Genomic DNA, 16117 nt, shown 5'->3' on the forward strand with positions numbered 1-16117 from the left:
AAAGGCAGCCAAATCCATTTTTCTGGACACCCCGGCGAGGGAGTGAATTTTGTGGACAGAGAAGCACATGTACCTTGAATCACGTGAAGCAACCAATCAACCCATTTTGACAGAAGTTGAAACTTGCAGGAACTGAACTCCCTGCCAACAGTCCCGCCTGGTCCCCCCACCCCACCCCGTCCCCCAGAAGCAGGTGGCAGCGTGCCACCGATGTCAACTGGGTTTGGGGTTTCTCAGCTTCGCGGGCACCTGGAAGGGAGCTGCCGAACACACTCCCGTTCCCGGAGGCCACCCAGTGGCTCTGGCCTATTTATAGTGTCCTCATCCATCTTCCTGGCTTTTGATCAGGGCAGGGGCTGCTGGCTTTGAGGAGCTGCAGATCTCAGCAGGCTCACGGGGGTGCAGCAGGCGTGACTCACTGCCCGGCCCTGGGGAGGGCCCTCCTCTGCCAGCGGGGCTCGAGCCCCCAGGCCGGCCTGCTGCCCCCATCAGGGGCCAGGGCCCCACCCCCACCCCGTGACCTCAGGAGCCACCAGGCCACATTCTCCCCTGAGGATTTCAGCTGAGCCCTGAAGGATGAGGCCTCGCAGGAAAGCGGGTTTCCTTAGTTTGTCTTTTTCTTTCTTTCTTTCTTTTTCTTTAGGGCTGCACCTGCAGCACATGGAGATTCCCAGGCTAGGGGTCTAATCAGACCTGTACCCACTGGTCTACACCACAGCCACAGCAACGCCAGATCTGAGCCGCATCTGCAACCTACACCACAGCTCATGGCAACACCGGATCCTTAACCCACTGAGCAAGGCCAGGGATCGAACCTGCATCCTCATGGATCATGGTAGGGTTCGTTAACTTCTGAGCCACGGTGGGAACTCCTGTCTTTTCTTTCTGGCAAGACTGGTAAGGAGTTCCCTGGTGGCACAGTAGGTGAAGGATGCAGTGTTGTCACTGCTGTGGCCCAGGTTAAATTCCTGGCCTGGGGACTTCCACCTTCCACGGGTGCCGTCAAAAAAAAAAAAAAAAAAAGGAGTTCCCATGGTGGCTCAGCGGAAACAAATCTGACTGGGAATCATGAGGTTTCAGGTTTGATCCCTGGCCTCGATCAGTGGGTTGAGGATCTAGTGCTGCCGTGAGCTGTGGTGTAGGTCCCAGACTCAGCTTGGGTCCCAGGTTGCTGTGGCTGTGGTGTAGGCCAGCAGCTGTAGCTCTGATTCAACCCCTGGCCTGGGAACCTCCACATGCTGTAGGTGTGGCCCTAAAAAGCCAAAAAAAAAAAAAAAAAGACTGGCAACCAGGCTCCCCTTAATATCGGTGGTTTCTCAGGTCTGGCACCTCTTGCCCAGGAGCCACATAGGTCTTGGGCAAACACCCCCGACCCCTAGTCGCCAGGCTTCCAAAGTTCCCGAGTTCCTTGGAATGTGGGGAGACCTTTGGCCCTTGAACCCTGGGGGAAGTTCAGCATTGGCCACTTCCTGCCGGCTCGGGGTGAGGCTTTGCCTGGGAGACCTGGGGGACGGGGAGCCCCCTGGCCCATGGCCTGCCCTGAATCCCCAAGTGGCCCGCTGCCTCCTCTGTTCTTCGGCCGCTGCCCTTCCCGCCGCCTGTGGGACCAGAGCCCGGAGGCCTGGGCTTTGTCCCTAACACATCTGTGGAGCGGACAGCTGGGCGCTGGTGCCGGGACTACGGACATTCCATCAGAACGATGGCAAAAATAGCGACAATCTTCCAGCCCCTGCTCCCTGGAGTTGGGACCTTACGGTGTCATTCCCTTCCCAAGCCAGGCTTTGTCTCTGAGGCCCCGGGAAGGGGAACCACGTAGAGGGGGGGACAGAGGGACAGGGTTGGCTCCCAGGCTTTGTGACCCTGGGACAGAGAGCTTTCTTTGTCTTTTCCACTTTTTCTAAGAAGATGTAATTAGGGTCGGGGGTCTATCTTCACCTGGTCTGGGTCTCCCCCTTCCTGCAGCATCCGTAATGAAATCACCTTGCCCACCAACCCAAGCCGTCTCTCTCACACCCTGGAAAAGTTCAGCAAGCGGAGCAAGGGAAATATACCAGGAGGGGTGCCTCCGGGTCCCTGTCTCCCCTCCAAGGCGGATGTGGGAGCTTCCCCAGCAAGACACAGGGCCTCTTCCATCTCTGCCTCCACAGCCCCCGCGGGGTCTGCTCACAGTGATTCTTGCCACTTTCCCATCGGCAAGTTCGAGCTCATGCTCTGTGGTCCCTCAGTGGAGACAGAAAGGCTTCATGGAGGAAGGCACCTGTGCAATGCCCAAGGCCTGGCAGTGGAAGAAGTCGTGGAGGCGGGGTGGGGGAGGGGGGCCTGGATCTCCCCTTGTCCCCCCGCTGGGCCCAGCTTCGGGGGAGCCTTGGTGCCTCTCTTTCTTTCACCCCCACTTCCACTCCTCGGGCAAGTCCTGCTGCCTCCCCTCCAAGCCCCAGCCCAGAGGGACCACCTCTCCCTCCGCCACGGCCTCCATCAGTCCTGCTCAGGATGCCTGTGGGGTGGCCTCCCAGGGCCCCTCCGTCCACCTCCAGCCAGCCAGAGAGATGGTTTGAAAGCGTGCGTCGCCTCACGGCTCTCCTGCTCTCAGCTGCCTGCTGCCTTCCCGCCAGATGCTCAAAACCAAAGCCCTGGCCGTGCATCGTCCACGTGGCCCTGCAGCCACCCTGGCCTCTGACACTGCAGCACCTGTATTCCTGCCCCAGGCCTCTGCACCTGCTGTTGTCCCTGACTTGAATGTGTGTCCCTGAGATGTTCCCAAGGCTGGGTCCTCACCCCTCCAGTCTCTTCCCCTTGGTCACTTGGCCAGGAGGCCTTTCCAGGTCACCTCCCTCAAAGAGCCCTCCCAGCACACTCTCTCCTTATTCTGCTGCATTTCCTTTACCTGAAGAGGACTAGTTCCTTATATTACTGTTGTTTTCTCCCTCAAGAATAATCTCAGGAGTTCCCGTCGTGGCACAGTGGTTAACAAATCCAACTAGGAACCATGAGGTTGCGGGTTCGGTCCCTGCCCTTGCTCAGTGGGTTAACGATCCGGCGTTGCCGTGAGCTGTGGTGTAGGTTGCAGACGCAGCTTGGATCCCGCGTTGCTGTGGCTCTGGCGTAGGCCGGTGGCTACAGCTCCGATTCGACCCCTAGCCTGGGAACCTCCATATGCCGCAGAAGCGGCCCAAAGAAATAGCAAAAAGACAAAATAATAATAATAATAATAATCTCAGACAGAAAAGGAGTTCCCGTTGTGGCGCAGTGGTTAATGAACCCAACTAGGAACCACGAGGTTGCGGGTTCGATCCCTGGCCTTGCTCAGTGAGTTAAGGATCCAGCATTGCTGTGGCTGTGGTGTAGGCCGGTGGCTACAGCTCCAATTGGACCCCCAGCCTGGGAACCTCCATATGCTGTGGGAGCGGCCCTAGAAAAGGCAAAAAGACAAAATAAATAAAGAAAGAAAGAAATGAAGAAGAAGAATCCCTCCAGGAGGGCAGGGCATTGCCTGTTGTGTTCACTGCAGTGCTGAGTAGAATTTGAATGAATGGAGGGGGAGTTTGGGGCTGGGTACTGGGCAGCTGGAGGATTCCTTGCTGCGAGCTGCTGGTTGATGAGCAGGAGGGTGATGGCGTCCGGGAGGGGGCAGGAAAGCAGAGGCCACCTGCTTCCCGGCCTCACCCCAGCCCCGCCTGGGTAACCTTCAGTGCCCTCCGTGTACCCAGCAGGAACCAAGGAAAGTCCCCACAGAAAGTCCCTTTCCAGCCGCTGATGACAGCACGGTTGCAGTCCTGTTGTCAAGACAACCAAATAAAGAACAATTTAAAAAAAATTTTGTGTGTGATTTTGGTCTTACCTTTTTTTCTTGTCACAGGGAAAGGAGGTCATCCAGAAGAGTCGAAAAGTGGAAACAACCCAAATGTCCCTCAGGTAACAAATGGATAAACAAACCATAGCGTATTCATCCAATGGAATATTACTTGGCCATGAAAAGGAATGGAGCACAGACACAAGCTACAACCTAGGCGATCCTTGAAATCATTACGCTATGCGGATGACGCCAGATACAAAAGGAAACATATTGTGTGATTCCGTTGATACGAAATGTCCAGAAGAGGCGGATCCATAGAGAGAGAAAGTGGTCTGGTGGTTGTTTGGGGTAGAATGAGGCTAAGGGGAGAATGAGGAGGGACAGCTAATGACAAGGGCCTCTTTCCAGGGCGACAAAAATGTTCTGGAATTAGATAGTGGTGGTGGTCGCACACTGTTGTGAATATACTAAAAAGCACTCAGTCGTACATTTTAAAAGGGTAGATTGGAGGAGTTCCCTGGTGGCCTAGGGGTTAAGGACCTGGTGTTGACGAAGCACCTGCTGTGGCACAGTGGGTTAATCCGGCTTGTCTCTGTGCAGTTGCTGGTTGGATCCCCAGCCCAGCGTAGTGGGTTAAGGATCCAGTCTTGTCACTGCAGTGGCTTGGGCCACTGTTGCAGTGACTGTTAGGTCCCTGGCCCAGGAATTTCTGCATGCCAGGGGTGCGGCCCTCCAAAAAGGGGTGAATTTGTAAAACGTATTTCTAAACATAAATAAGAGAGGTGTATGAAGGAGAAAAATAATCAAAGTAAGATGAGAGTGCTTCCCGGAATTGGCTTCATGATAGCGCTTCAGGAAGCAATAACAACGATGACGGTATAATAACAATAACAGAACAAGGACGATACCCACCACCACGGGCTCCAGCAAAATGCTGACTCTTCGGATGGGGTCTGCATCCCCCTTTCCCACCCACTTGGCCGCTGCTGGGCTCTGTCCCTGCCGCTCCTGGTCTTCCTCCATCCTGGGGAGCCCCCTTCCGACCAGCCGCCTCCCCCAAAGACAGCACCAGTGCCCTCCAGGTGCTCAGGCGCTGGATTGGGACCTTGCGTATCTGCCAGCTCGGGTCATTCTCTGGGGGTTGGGAGAGGAGATGGAGTTGGAGTTCCAGTTGGAGTTCCAGCAGCCCCCAGCTCCCCAGACCTGAGCCCGCGTCAGCCACGTGTCCTCCAGAGCTGGGCCCCTTTCCCTGGGGAGCGCCGGCCAGTGTGAGCTGGAGGCTGCGGGGCCTGGTCTGCGGGGCCAGCAGGGGCTGCACACCCCTAGAGCTGCACGGCCCACGTGTGCACACACCACACCTGTGCACACACGGCTGGTGCTCGGGCCCTTGTGGGCTGTGAGCTTACTGGGCCCTTGTGCCGAGAGGGAGGAAGGCTGTCTCAGGCGTGGGGCAGAGACGGTGCTTGGCCACTAGAGGTCAGTGCAGCCCGAGGTGGGCTGGGCGGGCCTGCCCTGGACGGCTCCGTGTTGGGGGGTGGGGCACGGTGGCGGTGAGGCGCCTCGTCCCCCGCCCTCTTCCATCCCCCTGCAGTGACCCCTCAGGATACACGACCTGTGCCCCTCACCCCATGCTCACAGTGCTTCCAGTTGGTCTGGAGACTGGGACTCCCAGCTCTGCCCATGCCAGCTTCCAGAGCCTTCTAGAACCTTCCTGGAGCTGAGCCTGTCGGGGATGGGCCAGGCACAGGTGGGTCAGGTGCTGGCCTCTCAGGGAGCATTTGCAGGAGGTGGGCTCCCCAGAAGGGCCTTCCCCCTGCACCGCCTGAGGCCACATGCGCCAAGGCCTGGGAGCCTGAAAGTAACGCCAGCCTTGTATCTAGAGGCTCTGCAACGTGGAGGCGGGAAAACAATTTTCCTTTTTGTCCTCACGTTATCTGGGTCTTTCAGGGACGTGGCCGTCTATAAAATACGCTCCGTGAAGCTCCTCCATCTCCTGGCTGGATTAAGACTCTACGTCAAGGCCCTGCTTTTGTTCCACGTTTTAACCATCAGTTTTCCATGAGTCAAACCCGGAGGCACCAGGGAGAGAGAGAAGGGGTGCGACAAACTCTGCTCCCAAGAGGCTTTTCCCTCTGAATTCCAAAAAAAAAAAAAAAAAGGCCAAGGTGGGGCCCAGGTCCGGACTTGCTTCTCCGCTTTCACGAGAGGGTGTTTCTCTTTGCTCCGCATCGTTTAAAGATCGGCCCAGGAATTTATTGTGTGAGCAACAGATTCCAGAATTCATGTGGGCTCTGCTTCGAGCCCCCGGCAAAAAGCCTTTTGAGTGGCTTTTTAGAACATGCACAGCACTAGAAACCCACAGCTTCTGCCGTTTTTAAAAAAAAAAAATCTATTTTTGTTTTTTAAAAGCGTGCACCTCACGTGAAGCACCTCAGGGGCACGTGCAAAATATAAACATCAATTAGGAGTCACTGAGGCCGAGGAGGGTGGCAGCCGTTCCTCAGATGCTCGGCCTCTTCCTGCCAGCGGCTCCCAGGGGGTCGGAGGAGAGAGGGCTGCTTCCAGCCACCCCCGAGGGGCAGGGGCAGGGGCAGGTGAAGGGAACACCGTCCCTTGGGTGGTGCTGGACAGGCCACCGCAGTGCCACGCCCGTCCCTGCCCCTGCAGGCTTTCCTCTCCTGGTTCACTTTCCATGAACACTCTGGGTGGACCGACTAGTGGCCAAGCACAGACGCCCCGGGAAATTGAATGAAAGCTGCAGCCGCTGCCTCTGCCTAAGCACAGCAGTGTGCACACAGCACGGAATTCATCCCACCACGTCCCTGGGGGAGGGAGGGTCTCGTGCTCCTTGTTGGCGATGAGACAACAGCAAAGGGCCCCCACAGTAGGTCTGCACCGGAACCCGCCTGGGCCAGCCTCTTTATGCAGAAGGCCCCACTCACCCGCCAGCAACGCCAGAAATCTAGACTCCTCTTGTCTCCAGTTAGATGAGGAGTTGGGCCGTGGTGAGGCTCCCACCACTAGTCAGTGGCAGCACTGGAACTCAACCCCTCTAAGACGCCAGCCGCTGCCGATTCATGATTGAAGTAACTGGAGCACAATGAAGTCACATCACAAGCTGAAGCCTGTTTTCATTCCTTCCTCCCACCCCGCTCTTTAAAATTGCGACCGGAGCACGCACGCACACAGAGAAGCAGAGAAAGCACGGATGGAGAGGCAGTGTCAGGTCATAAAGCCAACACCTAGCAACCAGCCGGGTCTGGAGGGGGACAGCCCCCGCTCCCAGCCCTCCTCCTGACCAGGGTCACCTCATGTCCTTGCTTTTCCCTGTCTGCATGCATTCTAAACAGTGTGGAAGAGGGGGCTGCTGCTGACCTGCGTCTGAAGGGAACCGTCGTTTGTCTCTCGGTCTTTTGCTCATATTCGGTTTGAAACGTCTGTCCCTGTGTCCCCCTCCTGGCCCCTGGGACCAGGAAGTGGTGCAGGGCTGTCCCTGCGATTACCTGGCCACTGGCAGGTGTCTTATTCCAGGAAAGCTGCCTACACCCAAACTCATTCACGGCATTTGAATTTTCAAAAACCAGCAAGTGCAGTGCAACAGATCCTTCTGTTTATTTAAACCCAACCTACCCTATTTAAAGTCCTATTGTGAAATCAGCACTCTAGGGGTTCTCCAGCCTGGCCCCCCCTCCCCTTCACTCTGGCTCTGGGAGCTTTCCACCGGGGAGGCTGTTACAGGGAAGGTCCTCCCTGCTTTCCTGAGCCTGAAGTCCTGCCCCTGACGACCCCCCCCCCCTCCCGCACGCCCCAGCCCTGAAAGACCGATGGCAGTCCCCAGAGGTCCCGAATGGTCACAGTTAAGGGATGGGCTTTCTTCACATCCATTTCCCTGCGGGGCTCTCCAGTGGAAGCCCCCAGATGAAAAGGTTCCAAACCAAAGGTCAGTAGCAACGTCTTCAACTCGCTGCTCTTGGGAAGAGAATTCTCATCCCTGGCTTCCGCCCAAAGACATTGTTTTTGGCAGCCCTGAACCGTATCGGCTGGGTTTACTTATTTATTCCTTGTGACCCAGCTCCACGCCTACCTGCGCTCAGCTGGAGAAATAGGGCGGCCGCCTCTCTGGTCTGAAAAACCCGCTGGAGAGACGAGTGGGCAACACCTCCCACCCTCCCGCTGCTGGGACCCGAGGGGCCTCGTCCGAAAGAGGGACTCCGCCCCGCCCCTCCGCGCCCCCGACCGCTGGAGGCCTCGGGGCTAGAGTGGGTTCAGACGCCCAGAGCCCTAAAGAGGCAAGGGCACCTCCCCACTTGGCGGTGGCACAGTCCTAAAGGCACGCAGTTGGGGGGGGGCTTCTCACAGTTCTAGCCCCCGTCCCGCAGGCTGTGCCCCGAAGGAGGTGGGGCCGGTGTCGCCTGGTTCTAAAGCGCCCCCCCCACCCCATTGGCCGCAGGGGGCGGCAGTGGGTATCCTAGTTCTAAAACTCCCTTGTCGGCTGTTCCCCGCAGGAGAGGGTGGGGGACGGAGAGAGGGTGCTGTGGAACCCCGAGTGTCCCCCCCACCCCGCTGGTGGCTTCCCGCCCCACGCCGGGCCTGCCCTCCAGGCCGCCCCGGCCGCGTCCGCAGACCGGAGGCCCCTGGGCGTGCGCGGCCCCGAACTGAGCGCACCAGCGGCTCGCACACGCGGGGGGACGAGCTCGCCGCTGCTGTCCCCAGCTCAGATCCTACGTGCGGACCCAGGCTGTTTTTCTTTTTTCGCTTAAAAGTTCCTTTTAAACCAAGTGGGACCGGAATCCGGTTAGTTGCCCGTTGGATTTCAAAGCCCAGGGAAGCTCTGTAGGGTTAAAGGCACTTTAGCCTCGGGCTGTAAAAGTGTAACCGCCCCCCCCCCCCCGCAGCCTCAGCAGGGGGAGCAGAGCCCCATGGCAACTCCGCGCCGGTCCCTCTGCCTTCCCGAGGCAGGAGGCCAGGGCGGCCGTCTCCGCGGATCGGTGTTGCCTGGATGGGGCGGGGGGCTTTGGCCGCGCTCAGCACCCGACGAGGGGAGCCGCACGGCCCCCCAGCCAGCCTTTCCCGGCCGGGCTCCCTCGGCTCCGCCCCGCAGGGAGGCCCGGTGGGGAGGCCGTAGGGGAATGGGGCCGGCCCCCAGCCCCCGGCTCGGCTGCGCCCCCGCGTCTCCATAGCGATCCTCCCGGCGCGCACCTCCGGGCCGGCTCCCCCCGGGGCTGAACAATACGCGGCGGGGCCGGGGGCGGGGCGGGGCAGGGCCAGGGGCGGGGAGAGCGCGGGCGCTGGGGGCGCGGGCCCAGCGCACCGCCCAGGCAGCAGCGGGCCGCCGGAGTCTGAGCGGCGCGGTGCGGCCCATCCCGCTCCGGCAGCGCAGCTCTCTCCCCGCTCCGGGTCCGCCGCGCTTCCCACGCCCGCTGGCCGAGCCCGCGCGGGAGCCACCTGGAGCCGCCCGGAGCCGCTGCCACCGCAGGTTGATGCACGGCGCCCTCCTGGGACGGGCGGAGGAGCCATCTTGAAACCAACTTCGCAAACTTTCGCAAAGTGCTCTCGAAGTGGAAGCTGCGGGGGAGAGCGGGAGCCCGACCCCCGGTATCCCCGCCAGGGCCCCCGGGGAGGCGGGGCGCGAGCCGCCCCGAGGGCCCGGCACCGGGCGCGCGGGAGCCGCTCCCCGGCCGCGCCGGGTGGATGCGGAGCCGCGCCGGGTGCATGGATTGTGCTCGGGCCCCCGGCTCGGGCTCCGGGCCATGGCGCCGCCGCCGCCGCCGCCGCCGCCCGTGCTGCCCGCGCTGCTGCTCCTGGCTGCGGCCGCCGCCCTACCGGCGCTGGGGCTTCGAGCGGCCGCCTGGGAGCTGCGCGTGCCCGGCGGGGCCCGCGCCTTCGCCCTCGGGCCCGGCTGGACCTACGCCCTGGACCCCGGGCGCACTCCGCGGGCGTTGCGGGATCTGCTGGACGTGAGCCGCGACGGGCGGCTGGTGGGGCGGCGGCGCGGGCCGGGCGCGGGGCTCCGGGCCTGCGCGCGCCTGGGGGGGCGCCCGCTGCCGCTGCATGTCCGCCTGGCGGCCCGCGGTGCCCAGACGGCTCTGAGCCTCCGCCTGCGGGCACGCGCGCATGGCCCCGGTTGCGGCGCCGGGCCCCGGCCCCGGCGAGCTCTCGGTGCGGAGCTGCGTGCGCGGGCTGTACTCACGGTGCCCGGCCCCGGCGCGGTGCTCTGCTTCCCCGCCCCCGGCGGCAGCGGGGCCACGCTGCCCTCGGCGCTTGCGGCCTTGACCACGTTCCCCGCTTGCAACTGTCCACTGCGCCCCGGGGCCCGTTGCCCACGCCGCCCTGTCTGCCTGCCGCCTGGTGGTTCCGCCCGCCTGCGCCTGCTATGTGCCCTGAGGCGCGCGACCGGCACCATCCGGGTAGAGCTGGCGCTGGAGGCGGCCCCGGGGACACCCTCCCCATCGTCGTCGCTGTCGCCACCAAGCCCGCCACAGGCCGGGACGGGGGCGGCGCGGCGGGCCCGGCGGGGCGCTGGCGGCAGCACCAGCCCGCAGTTCCAGCTGCCCAGCTACCAGGTGTCGGTGCCCGAGAACGAGCCGGCGGGCACCGCGGTCCTCGAGCTGCGCGCGCACGACCCTGACGAGGGCGAGGCGGGGCGCCTGAGTTACCAGATGGAGGCGCTGTTCGACGAGCGCTCCAATGGCTACTTCCTCATCGACTCCGACACGGGCTTGGTGAGCACCGCCCGCGCTCTGGACCGCGAGACCAAGGACACGCACGTCCTCAAGGTGAGCGCTGTGGACCACGGCTCCCCGCGGCGCTCGGCCGCCACCTACCTCACTGTCACAGTCAGCGACACCAACGACCACAGTCCGGTCTTTGAGCAGTCTGAGTACAGGGAGCGCGTGCGCGAGAACCTTGAGGTGGGCTACGAGGTGCTGACCATACGCGCCACCGACGGCGACGCGCCCTCCAACGCCAACATGCGCTACCGCCTGCTGGAGGGCGCGGGTGGCGTCTTCGAAATAGACGAGCGCTCGGGCGTGGTGCGCACCCGGGCGGTGGTGGACCGCGAGGAAGAGGCCGCCTACCAGCTGCTGGTGGAGGCCAACGACCAAGGCCGAAACCCCGGCCCGCTCAGTGCCACCGCCACCGTGCACATCGTGGTGGAGGATGAGAACGACAACTACCCCCAGTTCAGTGAGAAGCGCTATGTGGTCCAGGTGCCGGAGGACGTGGCGGTCAACACGCCTGTGCTGCGGGTGCAGGCCACTGACCGGGACCAGGGCCAGAACGCGGCCATCCACTACAGCATCATCAGCGGGAACCTGAAGGGGCAGTTCTACCTGCACTCGCTGAGCGGCAGCCTGGACGTGATCAACCCGCTGGACTTCGAGGCCATCCGGGAGTACACGCTGCGCATCAAGGCCCAGGACGGGGGCCGGCCTCCACTCATCAACTCCTCGGGGCTGGTGTCGGTGCAGGTGCTGGACGTGAATGACAACGCCCCCATATTTGTGAGCAGCCCCTTTCAGGCGGCCGTGCTGGAGAACGTGCCTCTGGGCCACTCCGTGTTGCACATTCAGGCGGTGGACGCGGACGCGGGCGAGAATGCGCGTCTGCGCTACCGCCTGGTGGACACTGCCTCGGCCTCTGTGGGGAGCGGCGGAGCCGGGCCCCAGGACCCCGTTCCGGCTGCGGACTTCCCTTTCCAGATCCACAACAGCTCGGGCTGGATCACTGTGTGCGCGGAGCTGGACCGCGAGGAGGTGGAGCACTACAGCTTTGGGGTGGAAGCGGTGGACCACGGCTCGCCGCCCATGAGCTCCTCGGCCAGCGTGTCCATCACGGTGCTGGACGTAAACGACAACGACCCCGTGTTCACACAGCCTGCGTACGAGCTGCGCCTGAATGAGGATGCTGCCGTGGGGAGCAGTGTGCTGACCCTGCGGGCCCTTGACCGGGATGCTAACAGCGTGATCACCTACCAGCTCACCGGTGGCAACACCCGGAACCGCTTCGCCCTCAGCAGCCAGAGCGGTGGCGGCCTCATCACGCTGGCGCTGCCGCTGGACTACAAGCAGGAGCGGCAGTACGTGCTGGCGGTCACCGCGTCCGATGGCATGCGCTCGCACACGGCGCAGGTCTTCATCAATGTCACGGATGCCAACACCCACCGGCCGGTCTTCCAGAGCTCCCACTACACCGTGAGCGTCAGCGAGGACCGGCCGGTGGGCACGTCCATCGCCACCATCGGCGCCACCGACGAGGACACGGGGGAGAACGCTCGCATCACCTACGTGCTGGAGGACCCGGTGCCGCAGTTCCGGATTGACCCGGACACTGGCACCATCTACACCGTGACAGAGCTGGACTACGAGGACCAGGCCGCCTACACGCTGGCCATCACAGCCCGGGACAACGGTATCCCTCAGAAGTCGGACACCACCTCCCTGGAGATCCTCATCCTGGACGCCAATGACAACGCGCCCCGGTTCCTGCGGGATTTCTACCAGGGCTCTGTCTTCGAGGATGCTCCCCCGTCAACCAGCGTCCTCCAGGTCTCGGCCACGGATCGGGACTCGGGCCCCAACGGCCGCCTGCTGTACACCTTCCAGGGTGGGGACGACGGTGACGGGGACTTCTACATCGAGCCCACGTCCGGCGTGATCCGCACCCAGCGCAGGCTGGACCGGGAGAACGTGGCGGTGTACAGCCTCCGGGCCCTGGCTGTGGACCGGGGCAGCCCGGTGTCCCTTAGCGCCTCCGTGGAGATTCAGGTGGCCGTCTTGGACATTAATGACAACCCTCCGGTGTTTGAGAGGGACGAGCTGGAGCTGTTGGTGGAGGAGAACAGCCCGGTGGGGTCCGTGGTGGCGAGGATTCGAGCCAGCGACCCCGATGAAGGCCCCAACGCCCAGATCATGTACCAGATTGTGGAAGGGAACGTGCCTGAGGTCTTCCAGCTGGACCTGCTGAGCGGCGACCTGCGTGCCCTGGCCGAGCTGGACTTCGAGGTCCGCCAGGAGTATGTGCTCGTGGTGCAGGCCACGTCGGCCCCCCTGGTGAGCCGGGCCACCGTGCACATCCGCCTGCTGGACCAGAACGACAACCCGCCGGTGCTGCCGGACTTCCAGATCCTCTTCAACAACTACGTCACCAACAAGTCCAATAGCTTCCCCACCGGCGTGATCGGCCGCATCCCCGCCCATGACCCTGACCTCTCCGACAGCCTCAACTACACCTTCCTGCAGGGCAACGAGCTGCAGCTGCTGCTGCTGGACCCGGCCACGGGGGAGCTGCAGCTCAGCCGCGACCTGGACAACAATCGGCCGCTGGAGGCGCTCATGGAAGTGTCTGTCTCAGGTGAGTGGCCCTGGGGGCTCTCGCCGGGCCACCTGGAGAGCTGCAGGGACCTGCCCAGGAGCCCGTGCGGCGTGCTTGGGCGCATTCGGGCAGGGGCCGGGCAGCTCTTTGGTGATTCGCGTCTTCCGGTTGGATGGCTGGGTGCTGGTTGGCTGCTGGATACCGCTAGCCGGGGGTGGGGGGGAAGGGCTGCGCTCCCCACCCAAGTCCAGAGAGAGGGAGGGCACGGCACTGCTGCCCTCCCCGTTTTTTGCTGGGAGCAGGCTTGGGCCTCAAGTTCAAGACCAGGGCTTCCTGGGCTTTTCTCAGAGGGCGTGGCTCCTGAGTTGTGCTCTTCAAGCCTCCTCTCTGGGGTTATGCGAGTTGTCTGGTTTGCTAGGTGAGGCTCTGTAGTTAGCCACACACCCGTCTGGAAAGATCAAAGGTCACTGTCCGCTCCATGTGCCAATTAGTCCCCGGGTGGAACCGTTGGAAATTGCCGGATGGATCCCTGAGTCACGCTGTAACACGGCTGGAGCTGGTTCCCTTCGAGTGTGTTCTGTCTCTTCCAGATAATAACAGCCGGGCTCCTGTGTGGGAGCCCTTTGAAAGCATGGTCTCGTTTGATCTTGGCTTTTGCTCCTGGACATGGGCTTGTAATTTGGGTGGTGCCGAGAGGCTGCCCGGATTGGTGGTGGAGCCAGTGTGGGAACCCTGCCTGCCCGCCCGCCCGCCCTGGGGCTGGAGGTGAGCAGGGCCCGGAGGAAGTCGCAGCTCAGCCACCCAAACAGGGGCAGTCAAAATTGGCCCTGCGGGCTTCTGACCCCTCTGTGCCAGGTGGGGCTGAGGGGCCAGGGAGGGGCACAGACAGAAGGCGTGGGAACTGGGGGGAGAGGAGGATTTGGTGGGGGAGGGGGTGGTGGTCGGGAAACAGTCAGGCGACCCCCCCAGTGGCTCCTGCAGGCAGGTGACGTTAACCTACCACCAAGAAAGGCTAGATCTGTGGGTTGAGTCATCGTTTCAGATGAGTTGTTTAAACAATAAATTATTACGATACAATATAGCTGTGGGAGTCCTGGAAGAATTAAAAAAGTTAATTTTCTGATTTATTTTGTTTCCACATTGAGCTGCAATTCTTTATATACTGAGGATCGGATAGCAAACAGGTTCCAGTTGTTTGCTTATAGAATCTGGAACTTCCAGGTCCAGTTTTGAGGTGTTGCAATACTGCAACATTGATTTTGGCAGCCTCGTCTGTCTACAGGTGAATATTGTGGGTTTTGTGAAGCCGTGAATGTGTGTAGAGAACACGGAATTGGCCCTGAAGGAGAATTGTCCGCCAGGGTTGAGCCGTGACAGTGAAAAGCCTCTTTCACACTTTTCCATTTGCGTTCCCCCCCCCATCCCCCGCCACCCGTACTGCTCAATCCGCCAAAGCAGAATGGAGAAGTCAGCCTATATAAAAATGTCTTGGTTGGGGTTCCCACTGCGGCTCAGCAGGTTAAGTACCTGATGTAGTCTCCATGAGGATGCAGGTTCGCTCCCTGGCTGCGCACAGTGGGTTAAGGATACGGCATTGCCGTGAGCTGCGGCATGGGTTGTAGATGCAGCTTGGATCTGGCGTGGCTGTGGCTGTGGTGCCGGCTGGCAGCTGCAGCTCCAGTTCGATCCCTAGCCTGGGAACTTCCATATGCCCCAGGTGCGGCCCTAAAACGAAAAAAAAAAAAAAAAAAGACTTGGCAACATGATAGGGTTTCGCTTTTACAGGGACTTGGTGTTCTAGTGGGGACGGATGTGTGGCGGGAGCAGGGATGTCTGGGGCGTGTCTGGGGCTTTAGGAATGTGCCCCCCCCCATGTCTGGATAAAGGGTTTAGGGTGGATTTTATTCAGAAGAATTTACTTACAGAGGGCCGGCTTGCCTACCTGGTGGGTCCCTGGCTGGGACCACCGTTGAAGGTAGGTTGGGGCCACGCTAGGTAGTGACTGTCTCGGGGATCTGTCTCTGAGTCGAGGTGACACCCCTGATGTAGGTCAGGCTGTGGGCCTCAGGTGTGGCCCTTCCCAGGCGACGGCGACCCTTCCCCAGATTCTGTCCGGATGTCGGATGTGAACTCTTGAACCTGCACGGTCACTTCCTCCCCCGGTGCCCGGGCGGTGAGGGCTGTCATGCTGCTGCCCATTGAACAGATGGAGAGACTGAGACTCAGAGGTGTTAAGTCACTTTCTCGGGGTCACACCCGGCCAGCATCCAACTGTGATGATCCAAGCCAAACAAGCTGGCCCTTCACTCTCTCCTCTCTTACCTGAGGGGGGAAGTTTTGAGGAGTGCGTTGCTAGGCTGAGATGTTTCAATGCCGAATCCTTGCTCTGCTTTAAAGTAGGCCCCTTGGGGAGTTCCCATCATGGTGCAGGGGAAACGAATCCGACTAGGAACCATGAGGTTGCGGGTTCCATTCCTGGCCTCGCTCAGTGGGTTAAGGACCCAGCGTTGCTATGAGCTGCGGTGTGGGTTGCAGATGCGGCTCGAATCTGGCGTTGCTGTGGCTGTGGTGCAGGCCGGCAGCTGTAGGTCCGATTCAACCCCCAGCCTGGGAACTTCCATATGCCACAAGTGTGGCCCTGAAAAGCGGGAAAAAAAAAAAAAATGTAGGCATGTTGGGACCCTATACAACCCTCGGACTGTTTGACGCCTCTTTAATGCTTTGAAGGAAGAAATTACTATAAACCATAAAATCTGTCATTCCCAGCAGCAAAGCTGTGTGTAGAAACAGAACACAAAAAGACCAGCCTTTGAATTAACCAGAGTTGGATTCTTCTTCTTTTTCTTTTTTTAAGAAACAATGGGAAAGCTGTGGTTTCAGATTCAGGTGCTGTTTCCAGTGAAGGGTTATTGGCTCCCCGGGGTTTACAGCCGTACCCTGCGGCCTCTAGGGCATTATTACTGCCCCAGAGGCGCTGTAAAGGCGAGCTGGCAGGCTGTTAGGTTTTGT

General features: G+C 60.8%; 1 protein-coding gene across 2 annotated transcripts in view; it reads left to right on the forward strand.

Annotated features, from left to right (window-relative positions):
- Positions 1 to 9101: 9101 nt before the first annotated feature.
- CELSR1 (cadherin EGF LAG seven-pass G-type receptor 1) overlaps positions 9102 to 16117 on the forward strand; it is a 143083-nt gene continuing 136067 nt past the window's right edge. For both annotated transcript variants that reach the window (XM_047785959.1, XM_047785960.1), the window contains exon 1: positions 9102 to 13147. In XM_047785959.1, the coding sequence (XP_047641915.1) occupies positions 9544 to 13147 (3604 nt within the window). In that variant the 5' untranslated portion in view covers positions 9102 to 9543. The remainder of the gene's footprint in view (positions 13148 to 16117) is intronic.

Source organism: Phacochoerus africanus, chromosome 7 (assembly GCF_016906955.1).
Source record: "Phacochoerus africanus isolate WHEZ1 chromosome 7, ROS_Pafr_v1, whole genome shotgun sequence".
In the NCBI taxonomy this organism is placed as follows: Eukaryota; Metazoa; Chordata; class Mammalia; order Artiodactyla; family Suidae; genus Phacochoerus; species Phacochoerus africanus.